The sequence below is a fragment of the Rhineura floridana genome, chromosome 8 (assembly GCF_030035675.1).
Source record: "Rhineura floridana isolate rRhiFlo1 chromosome 8, rRhiFlo1.hap2, whole genome shotgun sequence".
Lineage (NCBI taxonomy): Eukaryota > Metazoa > Chordata > Lepidosauria > Squamata > Rhineuridae > Rhineura > Rhineura floridana.
This window is the reverse complement of record NC_084487.1, coordinates 50,893,283-50,915,813: the sequence shown is the minus strand read 5'-3', so window position 1 is coordinate 50,915,813 and position 22,531 is coordinate 50,893,283. Positions and strand designations below refer to the sequence as shown.

At 41.1% G+C, this 22,531-nt stretch overlaps 2 protein-coding genes and 1 pseudogene across 21 annotated transcripts in view; 1 reads left to right on the top strand and 2 right to left on the bottom strand.

Moving 5' to 3' along the window:
* Nucleotides 1-3,237, bottom strand: part of LOC133390564 (uncharacterized) — a 28,947-nt gene extending 25,710 nt beyond the window's left edge. For 5 of the 12 annotated variants that reach the window (XM_061639398.1, XM_061639391.1, XM_061639399.1 and 2 more), the window contains exons 1-2: nucleotides 2,928-3,237; nucleotides 1,254-1,382 (exon numbers count right to left, since the gene is read on the bottom strand). The gene's annotated coding sequence lies outside the window, so the exon portion shown is untranslated. Of the gene's footprint in view, nucleotides 1-1,253; nucleotides 1,383-1,663; nucleotides 1,709-2,367; nucleotides 2,434-2,927 lie in introns of those variants that run through there. The other 7 variants (XM_061639394.1, XM_061639406.1, XM_061639400.1 and 4 more) reach the window with 5 other exon arrangements.
* WBP11 (WW domain binding protein 11) lies at nucleotides 1,342-20,028 on the top strand. Of its 9 annotated transcripts, none has more exons than XM_061639389.1 (12): nucleotides 1,342-1,457; nucleotides 4,041-4,148; nucleotides 6,942-6,973; nucleotides 7,884-7,977; nucleotides 11,193-11,389; nucleotides 13,116-13,249; nucleotides 14,840-15,039; nucleotides 16,286-16,480; nucleotides 17,373-17,474; nucleotides 17,681-17,989; nucleotides 18,418-18,600; nucleotides 19,051-20,028. In XM_061639389.1, exons 2-12 carry the CDS (start codon nucleotides 4,085-4,087, stop codon nucleotides 19,467-19,469), a joined length of 1,929 nt encoding a protein of 642 aa, XP_061495373.1. In that variant the 5' UTR covers nucleotides 1,342-1,457; nucleotides 4,041-4,084; the 3' UTR covers nucleotides 19,470-20,028. The 9 variants fall into 9 exon arrangements, with proteins under 9 accessions (XP_061495373.1, XP_061495368.1, XP_061495372.1 ...); XM_061639384.1 differs by lacking the exon at nucleotides 1,342-1,457 and adding an exon at nucleotides 2,725-2,829; XM_061639388.1 differs by lacking the exon at nucleotides 1,342-1,457 and adding an exon at nucleotides 2,976-3,086.
* A 1,585-nt stretch (nucleotides 20,029-21,613) lies between these two features.
* On the bottom strand, nucleotides 21,614-22,185 carry LOC133390566 (histone H3-like; annotated as a pseudogene).
* Nucleotides 22,186-22,531: the final 346 nt, after the last annotated feature.

The window sequence follows — 22,531 nt, the reverse complement described above, 5'->3', positions numbered from 1 at the left end:
ACAACTTTTAAAGATACAGAAGTTCTCTTGGTTGCCAGGCCCGGCCTCCAAGAGATCTTTTGTATCTTTAAAAGTTGTGCAGGGAAAAGGGAGAATTCCACCTTGTGGTTTTTCCCATTACAGTGTTGCAAGAACACCTGCACTTGGCTGATTTTCTCTTCTCCTAAAGATACAGGATCAGTCTCAGGGATTGAACCTGGCAACCCTAGTTGGCATACATGTCTACTCATAAGTAATTATCTTTGTCTTTAATGGGACTTAGTTCCAGGTAGGTAGGTACAAGATGACAACCTAGGCTTTGGTTTAGGGTTGGTATTGGGGGAGGGCAAACAGTGTTCTTATGCCTTTAACAGCTGGTCTGCTGGCAGAAATCCAACTGATCAAGCCTTTTTTGTTGAAATAGTTATGGGAAAGGCTTCACCATGACTACTGTTTAATTTTGTTATGCTGTGCCCCCATGGCATCAATTTTGTGATGGGTGTCCCCCCTGCACTCTCTCAAAATTTGCGGTGTGCTCTCCAGTCCAAGAGGTTGGCAACCCCTGTTCTAATATGTTTTCACAGGCAGTGCCATATGCATGTAATAGCAAATTCCTTGTTAAAAATGCAGTGTGAAGACATACTTCATTTTGTTCTTCCTGAATCTATTGCCAATTTCACTGAGTGACACTGATTGACTTATTCTAAGATGATACAAAATTTCTTTATCCACTTTCTCTTTGCCTTTCAGAATTTTTAATCTCTATGCTGTCTCCCTTTAAAAGATCATTAACTGTCTGGATTACTAGTGTATCCCTGGGTGCACTGTGTTGTTACAATGCTGTAGTAGCTACTGGAAAGTACCTGCCTTTAAAATCAATTAGTCTTTCAACGAAACTTGCTTAGGAGCAGGTTTATAAATCAGCCTTCTGTACTGTCATGTTATACACGTGTCATTTTTATGCTCTTTAGATGACTTTATAGTCTGAATTTATTTTCGAACTATATCTAGTTCCCTCTAAAACGTCCTGGGTGATTTAACTTAATAATATAAAGCAAGGAAAAGCTCCATTCGCATGAATTTTTCGAGCAACAATGAGGGCAAGATACAATGTTTTCAGGGCAGTTTTGGAAAAGACAACGCCCGTTTCTTTCTCTATGGCGCAGTAGTACGGCTAATTGAAGCTTATTTCTGAACTTGTGAAGAAAAAAAAGGAAGAATGGTAGGTCTCGCAATTTATGTCCAAGAATAGCAGGCGAGCGCCCCCTCTCAACCTTTTCTGATGTAACGGCCTTCTAGACCCAAGATGGCGCCAGTTCCTTTCCCGGCTCTTTTAGAGTTGCTCATCGTCTGTGAAAAGCCGCTTTTCTCGCATTGATCATAGAGATGCAATCTTCGGAGGTCTGAAAAACAAATCAGCCTTCAGCTGCTGAGCTGACGCGACTTAGCAAGAGAAACCGGCGTATCAACTTTATGGGGTATAGTCGGACCGTACCGTTATCATAGAGATAGGGAAAAAAAGCATACAGTTCAGTTTTAGTCCATCACTTCCGGTCTAATGTTGAGCTGACTTTCCACTTTAACTCTAAATGCAATAATGTAAACTTATTTTTACTCAAGAGATGAGTAAGAGATGACATTTTTACTCAAGAGATGACACAGCCCGGAGAGACGCGGTACTGACCGTATAGACGAGAATTATGACCATGCATAGAGATAGGAAAGGTTTACATTCAGAAGAAAAAAAACCCTTCTGGTTCCTTTTGACTTTTCCACACCCAAGGGTAGAAGTAAGAACTGCCCATAGAAAGATAACAATAGAGAAATTTAAAATTTTAGCGTGCCTGTGATTGTTGGGCAGTAGGGTGTCTACTCAGAAACAAAAGACAGCACCATAGAGAATTCTTGAAAAATGTGATTTGTGTTGGGTTTAAAAGCTTAATAATAGAGTCCAGTAAATGACAATGCAAGTCCATTATCCCCATGCTAGGTGTTAGAGGTTTGTCACTGAGAGAGAATTTCTTTAAAAAGTTCTGCAATATAGTCTGCTGTCAATCTAGCTTGCCAGAAACTGGTTTGGGTTTCCAGCCCCAAATCTCCCATGCTAAACACCTCTCAATGACACACACTTGCAACCCTAGAATGACCTGACAACTGGAAATCCAGTCCTCAGCTGTATGCCGAAGCCTTGTAATCCATTTATTTGCATTGAGATATCTAACGGCCATGAGTGTCCACACTTAATAATTATAAAAAAGGCTGGGGATCTGGGGGGTTATGGTTTATGGGAGGATAAGGCTGCCTTGTCCTAGCCTGCTGTTTGGAGCCAATCAGAGTGAAGGGAGGTGAGAAACACTTAGAAGACTCTTCTCAGTAGCTAACACTTACATTTCATGCTTATTGGCTCCTAGGGATGTCTGCTGTTGTGGGAGAAGCCATTAACAAGGATTTCAGTCTCAACCCAACAGCAAAAAAGGGGGTGGGCATGACTGACTATCATGGAGGGACCCTACACTACTGCCAGTCATGCATGCTAATAGTCCTCTCATTAGGCAGAGTGAGGTGGCAAGGTCGCCTCAGGCAGTGGATACTAAGGCTACCTACACCATACCTTTAAAGCACACTCCCCCCCCCCAAGAATCCCAGGAGCTGTAGTTTATCCTTCAGAGAGATAATTCTCAGCACCCTTAAAAGTTCCCAGGATTCTTGGGGTGGGGATGTGCCTATGGAGTGTACATAAGTGGGGAGGAAGCGATGGTGAGGGGGATGGAGGGCAGGGCTGTGCACTATGTATACCATTGTGGCTCCCCTGTGTCGTCTGGTGAGGGGCTCAGCTGCCTCAGTATTGAAGTAAGATTCGGCTGCTAGTCCAGTTGGCTTCTGTGCTCGGAACGGGGGGGTCGTGGGGTGGGGTGGGGTGGGGTGGGGCGGGGCGGGCGGGGCATTACCTTGTCCTTCGTCTCCGGCAGCAAAATACCTTGGGCTCTCTTTATACAGATGAGTTGCACACATCTATCGATCACAATTTTCACACTAAATAACGCTATAGAAAGGGCACGAACTCCTGTGTTTGCTACTATCTTTTATTTGGAGGTATCCTACGTTAGGTGAGCTAAAATCCTGAGGTTCTTTATTGTTTGCTAACTTAAGCCGCTAGTCCGAGGACAACCACATAAGCCGACAAACCAACCCGGAAGTTAGGAACTGAGTAAGAGTCTTGCATGAGAAGTCAATGTGCCCAAAAGCTGTGGGACGCTCTTGCTGTGTTCTGTCTCTATAGTTGATGCTGCGAGATCGCGCGGGTTTTCAAGATGGCGGCGGAGACAGGGGTTTTGCAGGGCTCTTTCTTTCGTTGGAGGGAGTAAGGGTACCTGCGCCGGCGGGGTTGGGGACTCCGTTCTCTTTCTTCGTGCATCTTGGATTGAGTGGGAATTAGCGGAGTGGTTTTTGTCTTGCGGCCGTCCCCGCCTAACGTACCCGGCCTTGGTGCCAGGTGATCTACGGGCGAGTTGGGAAGGGGAAGCCTTCCGTGAGTCTCATTGTAGCTAAGGTGGGAGGCGGCAGGCCCATTTTCGAGCTTTACCATTTCTTGTATCTGCGGCTTTGCCTTGTATAGCTTCTGTTTTTATTCTGATACATCTCCGTGTTACCCTTCCAGACTTTGCAAATCGTTTCAAGTTGGTCTTGATGGGTACAAATAGATGTTTATAGATTTGATATAATGGTTGTGCTGACTTGTATGGCATGACCTGAAAGTCCAGGCTTATAGCCCTATTCATGTCGAATGTTGGCTTTGTCAATTAATACATGACTTTAACTATCAAATGTAATGGAAAAGTATATGTAACCTTAAATCCATATATCATTGCATATTTTTTAATTTGTATTTTATACCAGTTTGTTTTCATGATTATTGATGATATTATATCGAGATTTCCTTTAAGGACAGTATCTGACAGGGCAAATAGCTGCCATGGTAATGTGAGGTGGGGGGGCAGGGAAATAAAAGGAAATATTCTGTGTTTAATAAGTATATTATGCTAAATTATTTCACCCCTTAGTCTAGATTCATTCACTGGAAGAATAAAAGAAACAAACTGTCAAAATGGGGCGGAGATCCACATCTTCCACCAAGAGTGGGAAGTTCATGAATCCCACGGACCAAGCTCGTAAGTGTCCAGAAAATGATTTTTAAAAGTACAGGTGAAGGTTTAGGGCAGATAGGTGGCTGAAAGCTTGTAGTGAGATGTACAAGACTTAACACTGCAAGCTAAAAATGTTACAATATGCTATGAGTTTAGCATTAAACAATGACAGTAAAGGAAATGGAAGCTGTACAGAATTACAAACTAGTGGGGTGCCGTTGGTGTCAGATATATTTTTCTAGTAGACTTCATAAGATTGCTTTAGTTCAAACTTTAGTCAGTTGAAGGCATAATGTAGCTGCTTTATAAATATTGTGTATAAATGTTTACAAATGACAAGAAGAAGTTATATCTGTATGACTTGGTTCACTGGAGTCCATTATACATATGATTTTTCATAGTTAAATCTAAATGGACTTTCATCCAGAATCAAGCTGGTCCATGTTTAATATGCCTGCAAGAGTTAAACTGCTTTCAGATTGTAAAACACTCAAACCTGATTGCTTAAAGACAGTTCTGGGAAAAGGTGGTATAACTGTCCAGGGCTGGGGAGACAACATTGTGTTAGCTCTTATGAAACATGAAAGTAAGGCATTATGGACTTAGGGATTTCTAATTGCTCAGAGGCTGGTCTCATTTACACATAATCATAAGCCAGATTTTCTGGCTGATCATTGTTTGTCATGAATGCTTGCTAGTGCATGCTGCTCATCATTCCTGCTTTGCTCCTCTGGCATTAGTACAATACGTAAACCAAGAAACTTGGGCTTCCCTGTACATCTGAGCCGGGAATTGTGGTTTGTTGCTCCCTGACAAGCTGCAGTTACTAGCCAACCTAAAGACATGTTCTTTGGTTGGCTTGCTGATTGTGACTTGCTAGGGAGCGACAAATGACAGCCTTTGGTTCAGTTATAATGGGAACCTTAAACTTCTTGGTTTGTTTATCCTGCTTGTGCCAGGGGATGAGCAAAACAGAAATGGTTAGGCAGTGTGCATGAGCACACTGTTGGTTCACAATGAACCACAGCAATTTAGGAAGTTTGGTTTATCGTTATGTGCTACTTTGACCACTGTAAACATAATTTGTAGGCCTAGTTTGCAATGGAGAAATTAGAAATTTCAAAACAAGCTTGCCTGGGCTGTGATTAATACAAAGCTACAGCGATAAAATAAAGCCAGTTATTGGACAAGTAAGAGCAATTAGGATATGTAATTAACTGTGGGACAGAGACAGCAGAAATAACTTGCCTTTTAAACATCACACTGGAAATGCTGGACTATCTTTTATTGTAAAGAAAACTTTTAGCTTATAGTTCTCTTTTAAAAACTTTATTTGGAGCAGATAAGTTTTATACAGCAAATTAAATATGAACAACTGCATAATAAAATGTAATTCATATTCATTAAAATGAATATCACAATAAATATTATTTTTTGTATTCACCCTTAATGTTTTTAAATTTAGTGCAAGGCTGAAAATTGTTCCGTACCTTATCGTTCTAGTACATAATGAAACAAATGCAATTTTGGAATAAGCATATTATCTCCCTATCTGTCCTCCCAAAGCTTAATCATATCAGTTTAACCATATATGCTATGTCCCAAATTCTCGATAGCTATTCAGATATAGATGATGGCTCTACTTTTTTCCATTTACAAATTATTATATATTAACAGCAGTTATAGCAGCTGCTAATAAGTGAATAACAATTCCCAAATCTTTTTGTTGGTCTATAGATTTTATATAGCAAAAAAAGTGCTACTACTGGATCCAGTGCTAATTCACATGTTTTTAAAATGATCCAAAATTGAAATCCAGTATGGTGTAGTCTTAGGACAACTCTGGAAGAGATGAACCAGATTTGCTTTAGTATGTCCACATCTCCAGTAGATACTATTAACTATTTGTGATGTATATGGCTTAGTCTGTAAATTGCCAGAATGTTCCATCCGAGTTGAAGGGGTGACTTAGTAGGTAATATAGCAGTAATGGAGGGAACCTGTGGCCATATGATGCTGGACTACAACTCCCATCTTCCTGACTGTTTGCCATGCTGGTTGGGGCTGATGGGAATCCCAACATTTGGAAGGCCACAGGTTCCCCAGCCCTGCAGCATAGGGTGCAAGGAGGCTGTTTAATTAAACAAGAGGTGACAAAAGGGACAATTGTGGCCAATTAGGCAAGATTATTATAATCTTGTGACAGAGCTTTCATAGTGGAACAAAGTGCCTTCACAGGAAGTGAATGATGCATCTTGAGCTATTTAAACAAGGCTAAGGTCCACTTCTGACTTTTTTTCCTGCACAAAAATAATTGCTGTGGAGAAAGAAATGTGTGCCTGAAGAATTGCTTCAGTAAGCTTTCCACCGTTGGCAAGTTGATCGCAATGTTGTTTGTTTTCCTACATATTGGCCATTTTTGTGTCTGGATAATACAATAGAAGATTGGCTTTTGAAAACTTTGTTTGGGCAAAGATAAATTAGGCTGCAGTCCTAACCCCACTTACCTAGGAGTAAGGCCTATTCAGTGGGACTTATTTTTGAGTAGACTTGATTAGTATTTCAGTCTTAGTAAGTTTAGTAAAGGATTGCAAGTTGCTCTTTTATCTGGATGAACATGATCGGATTTCAGTAGTTATATTTCTTATGGATTCTGAAGGCTGGTGGGGTATAAATAGGATTTTCAAGCCTTTTCGTGTACTCAGAAGTAAGCCGCACTGAATTCCATGAAGCTTTTTTCCTGGTAAATTATGGCTAGGGTTGAAGCCTGAAGCTTGTAAATACTTGGTCTGAAATTGAGCTTTTGTTTTTTTGCAGGCAAGGAGGCCCGAAAAAGGGAGCTGAAGAAGGTGGGAGATCATTGCTTTACTAAAAAACACAGACTGGTGGCCCTGTACTCCAACGTGTTAGGTTCCTAACTTAAAGGGGATCTTGCTAACATAGCACTTGCATATCTTGTTATTAGCTGATGAGTCTTTTCCTATTTAAAATATATATTTTGTCCAAATATTTCATAAAGCTTGAAAAATAAGAGCATTGGAATAGGTTTGTGGTACCATTAGTGTTTTGCAGTTATATATATATGTGGCTTTGCTTGGTGGATATTTAGTTTTATTCTCATATGTCAATTTAAATATCTTTACATTGTTTGGCCAAATAGATGTTTTACAACAGGAAGCAAGTAATATAAAACCCCACAAAAAGTATAGGACTGCGGATTGTGAAGGTTGGTAGGGTGTAAATGTGAATATACTGTATTGGCACACTGCTTTTAACATCTGGATGTAAAATCCTCTTGAGTTCAGAGCAGTGGTGTGCACACCTCAGGCTTGTAGGATCTACTCTTTTTTTAAGTAGAAAGTCAATATCCATCTACAGGAGCCAGGTGCAAAATAGTGGTGGAGCAACAGAATTAAGGAACAGGATGCCTCTGAACACATGCTCAGGCCAGAAATTTGTTTTCAGTACCTGGACTGAGTTCACAGTCCTGTCATGTAAAAAATCCACTCCTGGTTCCCCTTCAAGCGTGAAGGCTTTCTTCATCTCAGCAGACTCGTTTTAGAGCAAAAAAAAAAAAGTTTTTGTTGCAGTTGTAAAACTGTTAGGAATCTGGATCTTTCCTGATCTACTGCAAATCACTAAACTCTGCCAGTAGATCCTGATCTTCAAAAGAAATAGCACTATTTGTTTGGATTATTGTACATGTTGCTTGTTTAATGTAAGATTTTATTTCTGGCTCTTATTTTCTGGTGTGTTCAGAACAAGAAGCAACGCATGATGGTGCGAGCAGCAGTACTAAAGATGAAAGATCCCAAGCAAATAATTCGGGATATGGAAAAACTTGATGAAATGGGTAAACTTGAATATGTATTTTTAAGAAAGGTGGGGGTAGCAACTTGAATGGACAGAGCAAATGGGACAAAATGGGACTATAAAGTTAATGGACTTAAGACTAGCCGATGTAGTCCCCCCCCATATTGTGCTGGAGCTCCCATCATCCCCGACTACTGGTTATGCTGGCCTGGGGCTGATGGGAGTTGTAGTTCAGCATCATCTGGAGGGGGGATCACATTGGCAGCAAATATTATCAGGTACTATGCTTTTTGGAAAAAGGAGATTGAGGACAGCGTACACTAAAGTGACCAGCTTCTATAGAGAGCTGGTAGCTTTTTACCTGATTTTTTTCCCCTTGTTTTTGACAGCCACTGTAGAAACACTGATGGGTGGCATATATGAATGAATGATTTTTATTTCGGTTGCAGACCAGCCATATGGGTGGCATATATAAAATATAAGTGATGTCATAATATAAAACAAAAGCTTGTAAAACAGCGACTAGAACACCAGTTAAAAGCATTTAATACTATTTAAAAGTCCTGGGAGAACAAAAAGTTCTTGACCTGGCATCCTAAAAATAAGTATGGACAGCAGGCAACCCTGCTTTAAGAAAGTGAGTTCCTAAAATGGGGAGCCACAACAAAGAAGGACCCCTTTCCCTTCCCCAGTCACTGTCTGGGTTACATAGTTGGCAAGTGAAAAACAGGTCCTAAATTCAGACTAGATGAACTGGCTCCATGGATAGTGACCAAAGAGCCAGAATTACACCAAAAGGAAGTGAATTTTAAAATTAATTAAAAATAAATAACAAATGGTGAAAAATTGTAAATATTAATTTGAAACAATGAAAGAATGATACAGAATAAACAATATTTCCAAATAATTACATGAATAAATGAAACAATTACAACAAGGCTACTGTAAATACTAAATAGAAGAAATAGGAAGCTATTTGCATTAACTAAGGTATATAAGAAAGCAATTAGCCTTCTAACACCCTCCCTCCTGTCTAGCTAACTTCAAAGTGAAAGGAATAAGAATGTTTCACTATATTAAAAAATACTAAAACAATATAGGAAAAGTTTCTTAAGATATTAAAATAAGAGGGTAGACTTGGGGGGGGTGTTATGGTATAATTAGTCAGTGGTCCATATCTGCTAGACTTGTGGTGGTGAGGTTTACTGTTTCCGTTGGAAGATTCCTGAGCAAAAATAATCCACGAGGATTAGGAAAAATGAAAATCCTAATAAATATTTATCCTCTGTGAGACAAGTCCTGGAAGTACAAGTCTCTTAGCAAACAGTCAAGCTTTGCCCAAAGAAATGCAGAAAGCACAGACCTACTTTCCCTTTCCCCACAACACCAAGCTGCCATGCCTTCAGCAAAGGTGCTGTTGGGGAGGGAGGAAATTTTCCATTGAGGAACACCAGTGTAACCTAAAAGTTGTAAGACATCATCCAGAGAGAAAAGCATTCCCATCACAATTTTTCTTGCATTTCTCTCATATAACACTGTCATTTCAAATCTCCAGCCGCACTCTGATTGGTTCTGTTTGGTAACAGCTCCGAATAATTTGACTCGTTAAAATTGGTCCATTAATTTATGACTTTCAGTAATATTCTGTGCCTTTTGTTCCTCTTCCTTTAATTGCTGCTTTGAGTCTTTCTGCTTTTTTTAAATCAAAACTAAGTCATAAATTCTTCTCAAGTTGAAAGAACAACCTTGTAACTACCTGGTTTCTAGTTATGATTGTACCCTACTTTCTCAAACTAATTGCCCAAAACAAAGGTTTCTATCTTGAAGCAGGAAAGAAAACGTTGGTTAAAATAATTCCCCCCCCTAATGTAATAAACATATAGCATAAAGGCACACACCTGGTAAATCACCAGACAACAGGGGAAGACATTGCTCACCATAGCCTTGGAGTGGCCATTTCATGTCTTATACCCCCTTTACCCCATAGTTTCCTTGAACAGCTGCTTCCCAGTTTAATCAAAGAGATACAGATAACTTCTGGGCTCTGGAGAAGAAATGTGTAAAATCAAAAGGTACTTAAAGATATCAGTGTATCAAAATAAGATATTTCATTCTTAATTTAACAAAGATTTAGTGGTGTTCCAGCACAGCCTTGGAGTGGTCACAGAGATAAATTCTTTCTCTTGTTATTAATTAGAATAGGGAGTAACCAGAATTCACTTGTCCAGGGGGTCCCTTTAGTGCTGCTGTTGGAGGATTGTCAACCATCCAGATGCCCATCTTCAAAGGAAAATACAGGACCCATTGCTGTATTTATCTCAAAGTTTGTATGGTAGGAAGAATGATCCATATGTTCAAGGATGCTTAGCCAGCTTCTTTTCAGCTCCTCTAGCCTTCGGCCCAAGCATAGGGATCATCATGGCTTTCTGAAACCAAACTTTGGTTCATACAGTAGATGGATCTGCTGCTTCTCTAGAGCCCAGAAAATGAATCCAAAAAGAACCTAATTAATAACAGGGACATTTGAAGGAGGGCCTCCAGAGATCACCTTGATGCATGGACAGATTGGTGTGGGACCAGGAGTTCTTCAGGTACCCAGGTTTCAACCCATGTAGGGTTTTAAAAATAAGCACCAACGTTTGGAATTGTAGTCAGGAATGAACTGGGAACCAACAAAGCTCTTTGAGCACCAGTAAAGATGTATTTCCAGCTACCAGTCCCAGTTAGTAGCATTGCAGCTGTATTTTGGACTAATTGCAATTGCCAGATCACCTTCAAAGGAAAAACTGTTAAGAAATTGGCGCTTCTGTGGAAGCTCTTGTAGGAATAAAGAACCTGGCGCTGGAGTCCTGACTCTGTTCTCTTTTAGTGGAACTCTGGGTGGAAACTTGCTTTAGGATTCCATTTGTGGACACCTTACGCCAGGGGTTGCCAACCTTTTTGGATCTGTGGGCACTTTTGCAAACTAGAGACGTTGTGGGCACCACACACACACTACAGCCAACCAATTCTATTGAATGCTTTTTTCAAGCCTAATTTCAGCAGGGGGAGGGGACCCTGTGGCTACCAGGGAAGGCCTCTATGAGCACATGTGTGCCCACTGGTGCCACTTTGGTGACTCCTGCTTTATGTGTATGTGTAGATTATGAACTTGGTTTGGTGGGGGAGAAGAGAAAGTAATGACTAATTGAGGTTTTCCTTGCAAATTTTTTCTACTTCCACATGGTTGTCCCAATCCTCCTAATACTGGACCAGAGTTTAACCCAGTGCAGCAGCCACAGCTCAATGAGAAGGTTCTGAAGGATAAGCGTAAGAAACTCCGTGAAACCTTTGAACGTATCCTGCGGCTCTATGAGAAGGAGAATCCAGATATCTACAAGGAGTTGCGCAAGCTAGAAGTGGAATACGAACAGAAGAGATCTCAGCTTAGTCAGTACTTCGATGCTGTGAAGGTATCTGTCCTGTCAGGTGGAAGGGCATTGATTTATTGATTCTTACTCCCTGCTTGATTGTGCATGGATAGTGCAAGGTCAGTTCTTAGTTGCTTCTCAAACCTACTATGTTTTATTGCAAGCACAGCATGCACCTGTCTGGTAACTGTGTGCAGTCAGTGGTGTGTTGCATTTGAAATGCAGCTGTGTAGAAGCAGCTTCATGTGGCATACTGGCTCTTCTGAGTCTCCTGCCTGTGTGGTTTGATGACTTAAGTTGCACCAGAACTCTTCACCCCTCTCCTTCATCAGCTTTCATTGGCATGGTTAAAAGGACTGCAACCATTTCATTAATTTGAATTGCCGTACGATCTTGTACGTGATTGTTTGCAGTTATGAATCAGGCTTTAGGGAAACTGCTGCTTGTTTCGTGTATAAAACACCTAAAATTTGCTAGGTGCTGTCCAGGGATTTTTTAAAAACCCCATCCCTGCCAGCAGGCTTACAATCTAATATATACAGCGTAGGGAGGAAGAGAAAAATAGTCAAAGTTGGATACTAATTCTTTCAAGTTCTTAGAGGGACTAACTGGAATGGAGAGAGGAGGAGTCAAATGATACAGCTGAGCTGACAGAGTTGATCCCATTGTCCCATCTCTCTGCTACAGGCAGGTGGGATTGTTGTGTATGAAGCCTCTGAATGCAAGTGAGACCTCATGCTATGAAATATTAATATTTTATTTACTAGATTTGCTATATGCTACTTTTCTGTCAGAGCGCTCAAAGTGCTTTTCATTTTATAATAATGACTTATAGTCTTAAGTGACATAATTCAAAAGAAATGTGGAGGGAAGAGGAAGGTAAGCAGATTCTGGTATTAAGTCTTTCATGCTGTTACACAATGAAGATACATACTTACCAGGTCACCTTGGGAGACAGTTCTGAGAGGAGAGGATCCAGGTGGCTGGTGGTCCCAGCTGAGCTGATGGAGGGGGCCTTGTCTTCTCCATGGGCTTCAGCTTGGTGAAATTTGATTAGTAGCACTCTTAATAGTGCCCTAAGTGCCTCCTGTTATCTTGGTAAAGTAAGCCCATATTATTCCCATATTCTAGCCTTGGTTCCCCAGCTGCGAGACCATCCTGTAAGTCCATGACTAAGGCTGCAATTCTGTCCTCACTTGCCTAGGAGTAAGCCCCATTTAATTCTGAGTAGACATAGTTAGGATTGCAGCCTAAACTGTCTGGGCTTTTTGGTCTGCCATGCTTCTTTAGCTCTTGGTTTGCCACACTTTCTTTTAAGCTTGTGTACATATTTCTTCTCAGCACTTAATAATAGGCACTTTTTGACAGTCTCTTTAGGTTTCTAGGCTCTATTATAGTAACTTGTAAATCCTTGTTCACACTGTTTTTGTTTTTTCATAGTGATTACTAAATATAAAAACCTTTTTGTTTCCATTCAGTTATGCTGTTGGAATTAGTTCTATTTTCTGTGGAAGACCTAACTAGATTTCGATTGAACTGATCATTTTCCTATTGCATAAAATCTGTTTGGTATCTGTAGCAAAGGAGAACTTTTTTCTTGTTATTTACTTGTTGTAAATATTGGATCTACCTGTCCAATATTAATAGTATAGTATCTGAAGTGATTTGCCAACTTTACAGGTGTCTTGATATCTTGCACATGTAAAAAAAAGTCCATTGCCACTTCCTGAAGATTAAGCTAAAGAACATTTTTTTAAATCTCTTGCAGAATGCTCAGCATGTTGAAGTGGAGAGTATCCCCCTGCCAGATATGCCTCATGCTCCTTCCAACATCCTCATTCAGGATATCCCTCTGCCTGGAGCCCAGCCCCCCTCTATTCTCAAAAAGACATCAGCATATGGGTAAGTGGGGAAGTATGCTGGAAAGGTCAAAAGCTCTTAATTGGGTCAGTCTGTGTGGATTAGAAACCCTATGTTGCTATTTTTATTGAGTAGGTGTTTGTTGCTATTTTACTTGTGCTTTTAGAGGTTTTTTTAAAAAAGATGCAGTCTATAATTTGTAAGCTGCTTTTTGTTCTTGTAGTGGAATGTTGGCTCTCAGACTGTAGATTAATGCAGAGACATGGGTTGTGACATTATTTGGGCTGCATGTTAGTGCATAAACATGTTAAACATGGCTGCAGGTGGAATCTGGGCCACAGGTACACACTGAATTGAAATTTGTGCTCAGCTTCTTTTCCTTGCCGTGAACAGTTTTCCAGCAGAGAAAAATGCTAACTAAGGAGTTAGTTGGAATCCTCTTCACTGGCATGAATAAATAGCCAGAAACTAGGGCAAAAGCTCAGCTAGTGCCGCATTGGCATCCTTCTCTTTGGAGCTCACTGGCAATGCTCCTAGGCCAAAGCCCTTTCTTCTGATATCTGTGCATTTTAGTGGGTTGTGGAGTTTTGTCAACAACCGCATGGCAGCTGCTGAAAACAGTCCATTCAGTTTGGTTGTCACACAAGTTAGAGGCTTGGTGCCCCTTGTGTGGAATTTTCCCATGCATAAGAGATGTTCTGCCAGACGAGTTGATTGATAATGCTCCGTATTGAAGCTGTAAAGCATGAAGTGGCTCCATATTAATAATGTGTTCCTGCTTATGTGGCAGTAGTTGCTGCACGCCCCTTGCTTTCCCTTTTTAAGCCTTGTTTAAAGCCTTCTGTGAAGCATTTATAAATAACATCCATTGTTGTTGCTGCCTTAATCTGTTTTGATTGCCACTTTGAATTCAGCCCTAAACATGTTGTATGTTTGTGAGCTCCGTTTCATTCATGCAGTGAAATGATGGTTCTCAAACTAGATTAAGGCACAGGAAATGGACTACAACATACTTATTATGTGCAAGTATTTGATTATCAAACATTATAATGGGAGAGGGCTGTTTTATAGCTCTAATTTGTAGATTTTAAGGACAGGATCTTACCTGGAGGCACAGTTATGTAGTCTGATGTCCCATTACCAAATCCTCCACAACTCATTGGCTATGTTCTCATGTAATACTAAACCATTATTTAGTGTTTGTGCCCAAGATTTGGGCTGTTGTGCTCTTCCCTCCTTTGGCACAGCCATGAGGAGGAGATCAGAAGTATCCACTTCTGTTTCCAACCAGCTGCAGTTTGTTATATTAAAGCCTGGACAACATGGTTAGTGTTGGCTTGTTACAATAAACTGTAGGTAACACTAACCACAGTTCCTGATTTGTATGTTATAGCAGTTGAAAACAGAAGAGGATACTTCCAGACTCCTTGCAATGGCACTAAAGAGGGGAGTGCATGATCCCAAGTAATGTTGAACTATGGTTTAGTGTTGCATACAAAGCAGATGAAACCTTCATCAAATTTATGGCTCTAGTGTATTATCGGGGGGGGGAGGGGGAGAGAGAAGCAAGAAGCTGAAACTCAAAAGCTTAAAAATTCTTAATTTTTGTACTTTTCCAAACCTTGTTTCTAGACCTCCTGTCCGGCCTGTTTCTGTACTCCCACCTCCTGGACACGGTGTTCCTCGGTTACCTCCAGGCCGGAAGCCTCCAGGACCTCCACCAGGGCCACCTCCACCTCAGGTCTTGCAGATATATGGTCGTAAAGTAGGATTCACGACAGAGATAGCTCCTCGGAGAAGAGAGGAGGAGATGTCTTATAGTCCAGAGACAGGTGAATGGTTTTCCCCTCCCCTAAGTGTTACATTGTATGGGGGTGGTCCGTCTCCTGTAAGCAGAAAGCTGTTTTGTGAAAAAGTTAGGGAAATCTTCTGGCCATGTCATATGTTGCTCTCTCCTATACACTTAAGAGATAGAACTAGAGAGAGATTTAGTTTTGAAGGTACAAATCTGTAAGGAGTGGAAAAGACATATTGCCAAGTGTGTAGGTGGCCTTAAAGGTGGCTTCCATCCCCTCAAAAAAAAAAATCAAGGAAAACTATCTAAGCAATAATCACATTTTGGGCATGGAAGAAGCATTTGAAATCCCTACAGGATAAGCACATGATTGTGTGTGAGAAAGACAATTTTTTAAAAAAAAATGTTACTACCTCCTTAGGAATGGATTAGGCTAGATGTTTGGAAGCCCGCTCCCAACCTTAGATTTATGTGAATATTTTTTTTTAAATCTGACTGCTATGATACTGCACACAGTGGTCCAGTTAACATGCCACAGTTAGCCGTAGTTAATAGATCACTCCCCTCTAGCATAAGCAACAAACCACAATCCCTGGCCTAGCAATATGTCTGAACCAGCATTTGTAGTTTGTTTTGCTCCAAACCACAGATTTCTTGTTCTTGGCGTACCAATCATTGTCTGTTTGGATGAAACACTGAGCCAGAGATGAATGATTCCTGCTTTGCTCCTTCCTTCGTTCAAGTGAGGAATCACAAAAGAAGGAGCAAAGCAGGAACCATTCATGTGTTCACAGTAAACCATTAAGTATAGATTACAATGATGTGCAAATGCAGCCACTGAACACATAACATCAACATTAAACTACTTTAATGTTTTTGTTTGATTCGGAAACAATTTGATATAAAAGGTTCATCGGCTTTGCTCGTTTGTATATGCCTTGCTGTACAGAACAGCGGGCTGATAGAAGAAAACAACCATGCAGGAATCAAAATGGGCAGTTGGAGGGCCAGTGAAGGTTGATGTGGGTATTCTGTACCTATGCTTCTGGCCAACAGGTTTACTAATCAAAATATTCATTGATATTTCATAACTAGACCTCTTGGCTTCCTTCATCTATCTACGTATTTTATTTTTATTTATTTATTAGATTTAAATACCGCCCTTCTTCCCAGTAGGAGCTCAGGGCGGCATATGAAGAATGCAACAGAATGCTATACCTGATCTGTTGATTATCCTCTTCCTCTCCCTACTCCATGTTTGGCTTCATGTTTGAACTTTTCAGGTCTACGAGGACAAGATGACGAAGCTTCCAGTACCAGTGAAGATGAGGGGTATCCTGAGGACATGGATCAGGACAAACATGATGACACTACTGATGACAGTGATAGTGATAGAAGTGATGCAGACAGTGAAGGGGAGGAGTTTATGCATCATGATGACAATGCTGAGAGGGAGGGTGGTGAAGATAAGAAATCGGGTAAGTTGCTTAGGAACATGGACTTGAATAATAGCTCTGCTTCATTCTCAGAGTTGTAGCTTAAATGACCTGTGTTTGAGTAGATGAGAAGAGCAAGCATGAATAGGAATCTACTTTTTGCACATCTGAGTTGCTGTTTTAAGTTCTTTTCACTGGATGCTTTTTAACATTTTTTGTAGTGCTGGTAGAATAGTACATCCAATCTATCTCTTTAAAAATAAAATTTGTCCTTGACTAGTCTGTCATGTAGTGGAATATTTTTGATGCAGCCAGGTGGGATGCATAGTCAGAGGAGGATGTAAAACAGAAAAGTTCTCTCTGTTTGCTCTGCTTGGACCAGTTATGGTTTGGCTCCTTCTTCTCAAACAGTTTCCCTTAATGGCTGTTCCACTTGGTCATTATAACAGTCATGTAATTTTACATAAGAATTTGTACCCAAATCTGCTGTTTTCCTCTTTCCAGTTTTTTTTTTTGTATCATGCATATTAGATTGCAAGCCTGTGGCAGGTCCTGCGTTAAGTATTAACTTTTTGTAATAATGCCTAGAACAGCCTTCACCAACTCAGTGCCCTCCTGATGTTTTGTACTACAACTCTCATCAGCCTCAGCTAGCATGAATAGTGGCATGTTATAAATAGCTAATAATAATATTGGGCTTTTAGGTTGTCAGAATTGTGATTTTCTTTTAAAGGAGAAATGACTTTCTACAACATAAAATCTAGCAGATAATGTGATCACTTGTAAAACTCATTTTTAGCCTTGAAAGTAGATAACTATTTCATTTCTGAATTGTAAAATTGAGTAGCCTGAGTGATTAAAGCATTCCAAACATTAAAACTGATAGAAATGGTTGATGATGAAAACTTTAACCCTCCGGCACGTACTTCCACAGGTCATAGTGTACGGTTTGCTGACATACCTGGAAAATCCCGAAAGAAGAAGAAGAACATGAAAGAGCTCACTCCACTTCAGGCCATGATGCTGCGGATGGCTGGTAAAGAAGCCTTGATTTTTCTCAGTTCTCTTCTCTCCCTCCCAACTGATTTTTTTTAAAAAATTGCAAGTTATGGAAGTCTGCTTGTCTGGAGAACAAATTAACAAATATTCTTAAGCAAGGATTTGCATTAAAAATCTACTATGTTCTTTGTAAGCAAGTGCTAGCTAGTATAAAGACAGAGTTTGCATTTTTTTTCTCTGCAGGTCAGGAAATTCCTGAGGGAGGTAAAGAGATAGAGGAATATTCTGAAGAAGACAATGATGATGATGACGATGACTCAGATGCTGAAGATACACCACAGCAGCAAAGCACAGAAGAATCCCGTGCTGAGACTACATCATCAACGCCCTCTCAAGCAACCCAGCCACAGCAGCAACCACCACCTCAGCCTGTTCCTCCAACTCCGATACAAGCACCTCCCATGCCTGGTCCACCACCTCTTGGACCACCTCCTGCACCACCCTTGAGGCCTCCAGGGCCACCTACTGGCCTTCCTCCTGGTCCTCCTCCAGGTGAGCACTTGGATTAAGTGTAAAGAACCTTCGCTTTTGTCTTTGCTTTGGGGTCCCAGTCTGAAAATAATAAAATCAGGCCATCTTCTTACTGAGCTAGCATAGTAGTGGAGGCTTTCCTCCAACATCACGTAGATTTTACAAGGATAACACTGTCTTTCACATGAGGCTAAAAATTCTGTCTTTTTCTGTTGTTTAAGCAATGTGTATATCTTTAGCACTTGTAAATTATTTTGAGAACTTGATTCAGATGGGGAAAAAGTATTTTGAGAAAATATAATCACTGTTTTCATGGGCTGAGTTGGAGTGTTTCTCTAAAAACAAAGTGGTTTTGAAATGACATTTTCTCATCTCTTTTTTGTAATAGGTAAATGAAGAATCACTGTTTTAAGAAGTAAACTAAATTGTCTTTGTGTCAATGTTTTCAGGAGCTCCTCCATTCCTGAGGCCACCTGGGTTGCCTGGACTGCGTGGGCCTTTGCCACGACTGTTGCCACCAGGACCTCCCCCTGGTCGCCCACCTGGTCCTCCCCCTGGTCCACCTCCAGGTCTGCCTCCTGGTCCTCCTCCAAGGGGACCTCCACCTCGTCTACCACCCCCAGCCCCTCCAGGTAATGTTACAACTTGTCAGTCGGATCTCTAGTTATAGAGTTAGATTAAGCTAGGTGAGAAGATACAGAGCAAAGGACATGAATTAGTTCAATAGCAGATGTTTTCATTTGAAGTATTTTTTGTTTAGCAAGGTTTATATATTGTTTAATCAAAAACCCCCAAGATCTTCTAAGTGATTGTATGCTGATGCACAGGGTGGTGTTTTCCTGTGTCTTATTCTCCAGTACAGTGGGACATTTGATGGATGTTTTACGCAGTATTGGTTACACCTGTTGGAATTTGATACCAGTTTAAAATGTGCGTCCATGTATTTTGCAAATATAATGAACTTGTGCTAAAGGGAGCTTAAAGGAACTTCAGCTGATAGCTAATAAATTGTTACACCTTTCCTTTGCCTCTTAATTGCAGGTGAACAAGATCAAAGTGATGACTTTTCTCTCTTTGTGCAGGTATCCCCCCTCCTCGTCCAGGCATGCTGCGCCCTCCTTTGGTACCTCCTCCTGGGTTATTTCCACCAGCTCCCATTCCAAATCCTGGGGTACTGAGTGCTCCCCCCAGCTTGATCCAGCGGCCTAAGGCGGATGATACCAGTGCAGCTACCATTGAGAAGAAAGCCACAGCAACTATCAGTGCCAAGCCACAGATCACCAACCCCAAGGCTGAGATCACCCGTTTTGTGCCCACAGCCCTGCGAGTCCGCCGAGAGAACAAAGGGACAGCTGCCTCCACCCAGAGAAAGCCTGATGGTGAACCTTCTGTCCAGATAACCAAAGTGATTCCAAAGGCTGGCTCTTCTGCCCCTGTTTCTGTGCAGACCAAGGATGATGTGTATGAAGCCTTCATGAAGGAAATGGAGGGGTTACTGTGACAATCTGTTCCCAGTTAACTATTTTATTCTGTGATGATATCAGACTACAGTCTTAGGGGCAGCGTTTCCATGTTATAGTGACATCAAGTTGAAAAGCTCCTTCTTTCGTTGACACGGAATAGTCCCCCATCCCAGTTAACTTATGATCAAACTTGGGAAAACCACTACTGCAGAGAGTGAAAGAGGGGAGCAGTTCTACCCACCCACTATTAAAAGACTTGATTGTGTTTGTGCTGTCATGGACAAAGCTGTTGTCACAATTTTACTTTCTTTTTGGTTAAGGGGAAGGAATATACTGTTGAAGCATCTCTTCTACATATACCTGATCATCAGGTTTTAATGTTTTGGTGGCTTCTGTAAATATTTTGTAAAGCTATTTTTAGTTGGGTGAGATTAATTGGTTTACATGCTGTCATAAGAGGTGGCCAGGTTACTGTTTGCATATATGGCATTCAAACATCTTCCACCTTGATTATCTTGCAGTAACTGCAGTGGCCTCTTGCTGACAGGAGGAGTATCATTGTCTTATTAAAAGAGAATAAATGTTTGATGTAATACACCACTCCTACTAGTTATCTGTATTGATATTTTGGGTTTAGGAAGCAAAAAAGGTAACCTGAGACCCTGACAAATGGCACCTGTTGTTGGTAAGGGATCTCTAGTAACATCCCTAATATCTGAAGAATCCATAAAAGAGAGAATTACTGTTGATTTCATTTGGGAGACATTATTATTATTATACATTAGTGTATATATAGTGCATTCATTGTCCCCATTCTCGATTTCTGAACCATAGAAACTCAAATTCTATATACTAAATGCAAATTATGTTACATCCAAGTCCTCAAATAATGTGGAATTTGCAAGGAGAGGAGGGGGAGAGAGAACATCAGGAAAATTGAGATTAGAGGGCTAGGGTTGAAGGGGTAACTTCCAGTTGGAATCCTAGCCGGAATTGCTGGATGAAGCCCTTAAATGTTCATATTCTATTCTTAAAATAATTTTCTGTTCCTTTGTATCTGACACTGCCTGTTATATAATTTTTACACAATCCCTGAGGATTAGAAACATTTATTAAAATAAAAATTGAGGGTACCCAAGCTCCATTTATACACAACGGGTGGCACAGAACATACATACTGACTGATCATTAAAGAACACTTATAACATGCCTTGTATATGAGCATCTACCTACTTTGACTGGATACAGGAACTACATATATATTACCTAATGGTGGGAGTTGTGTGTAAAAGCTGAAGGGTGCAGAGAGAAGAGGTAGGATTGCTGCAGGTAAGCTTCTGTAGATAGAACTGGTGAAGAATTATTTGCAGTCCTGTTTACTCTTTTACGCAGTGTCTGCATGAATATTGGAACAGCACCTTAATTGACGTAAGGCAAAATAATACATCACTATCTCATATGTGTGAGTGTTAATACTAGTTATTGTATTGCCATGGGATCATCTGTTTCATCTAGTATGGATCAGTTAATTATACCTGCTCTACAGGCAGCTAATTTTGTCACATTTTTTTGTTCTATAGCATTTACTCCTAACATACCTTAGAGGCCACTATCTCATCATACTAAAATATTTGTAATCCAAAATCCCTTAATAGTATCTGTGAGGTGCAGACATACAGGTCTTGTGTGCTGTCTGGCATATCCAGTTACAGAAGGGTTGCAGAGGTTGGGAGCCAGTGACTGGAACAATATTCAGCTAGCCAGATGGATTTCTTACAAAGTTCTGTAAGTGTGAAGAACTGCAACATGGCAAGTTCTATCAGTGGAAAGAATTGATAGGGACCTGTAGCCAAACAGTATCAGGAGAGCCAAGTTCTCCATCCCTGTTTAAACACATCTAATTAAAAATCAAGGTAGGGACTCTGAGCCATCTGTGGGTTTGCAGTCAAGAAATGGTGAAAAGCACGTGGTACAACCACATCACTTCTCCACACCATCTTTTTGAAGAGGCTCTTTAAAAATGGTAATCTAGCTCCTTCCCATCCCTAAAATGGCGGTTCGTAGAGCAGAAACAAGGAGGTGCATAGTCGTGAAATGATCTGAAACACACTGGTCCCCTCCCGATACACCCCATTAGTATAAACCTTCCTAGAAATTACAGATCCTTTGAGGGATGACGTGGTGGCTCTTAAAAGAACCTTTAGGTTTCAGGGTCGGTTAAGCGGCACCAGCATTTTCTAAGCCCCTCTCCCCACGGATGCGCCGGGCCACTGAATATCTTTCGGCATGATGGTCACTCTCTTGGCGTGAATAACGCACAGGTTGGTGTCCTCGAACAGCCCCAGCAGGTAAGCTTCGCTCGCCTCCTGCAGCGCCATCACGGCCGAGCTCTGGGAGCGCAAGTCCGTCTTGAAATCCTGAGCGATCTCGCGCACCAGGCGCTGGAAAGCAGCTTGCGGATCAGCAGCTCGGTGGATTTCTGGTAGCGGCGGATTTCTCGCAGGGCCACAGTGCCCGGCCGGTAACGATGGGGCTTCTTCACGCCCCCGGTCGCAGGAGCGCTTTTCCGGGCAGCTTTGGTAGCCAGTTGCTTGCGAGGCGCCTTGCCGCCGGTGGACTTGCGAGCCGTCTGCTTCGTTCTAGCCATCTTTTCGTCTGCTTGTTTCCACCCACGCGCTACTAAAAACTAACTATCAGAAGCAGCTTGCGGTCCAGAAATCAGAAGTTGCGCCTCTCAGGCCTTATTTATAGTCTGAGTGTCTCTCTACCTCGATTGGCTGAGAATCGAGGAGCCGATTCTCATTGGACAGCTTCCAGATTTGAAAATTCGCGCGTTGGTTTGTGTGACATCGGACCGCCTACTGGGATCCCTTTACGTTGTTACAATGGCCAGTTTTCCCTGAATAGTCGCCATTAAAAGCAAGCAGTTATATTATTTTGTGTTTGCTGTTATTTCATACATTACATAAATACCCGATACATAATAGCCGCTTATATAAACTGTATTCTAACGAGTGTCTTTTTCTGAGGTCGCTTTTATAAATGTTCTATGTAAGGGGGGGGCTTCTTGATTTTGAACGTTTTGGTTCGCACTTTTTAT

What these genes read in the sequence shown, in the direction of transcription:
- WBP11 (XM_061639389.1), top strand. Translation starts at nt 4,085, where the DNA reads ATGGGGCGGAGATCCACATCTTCCACCAAGAGTGGGAAGTTCATGAAT. An exon ending in TGGTGAAGATAAGAAATCGG is followed by an intron (nt 16,481 to 17,372) that starts GTAAGTTGCTTA and finishes GTACTTCCACAG; the next exon opens with GTCATAGTGTACGGTTTGCT. An exon ending in ACCACCCCCAGCCCCTCCAG is followed by an intron (nt 18,601 to 19,050) that starts GTAATGTTACAA and finishes CTCTTTGTGCAG; the next exon opens with GTATCCCCCCTCCTCGTCCA.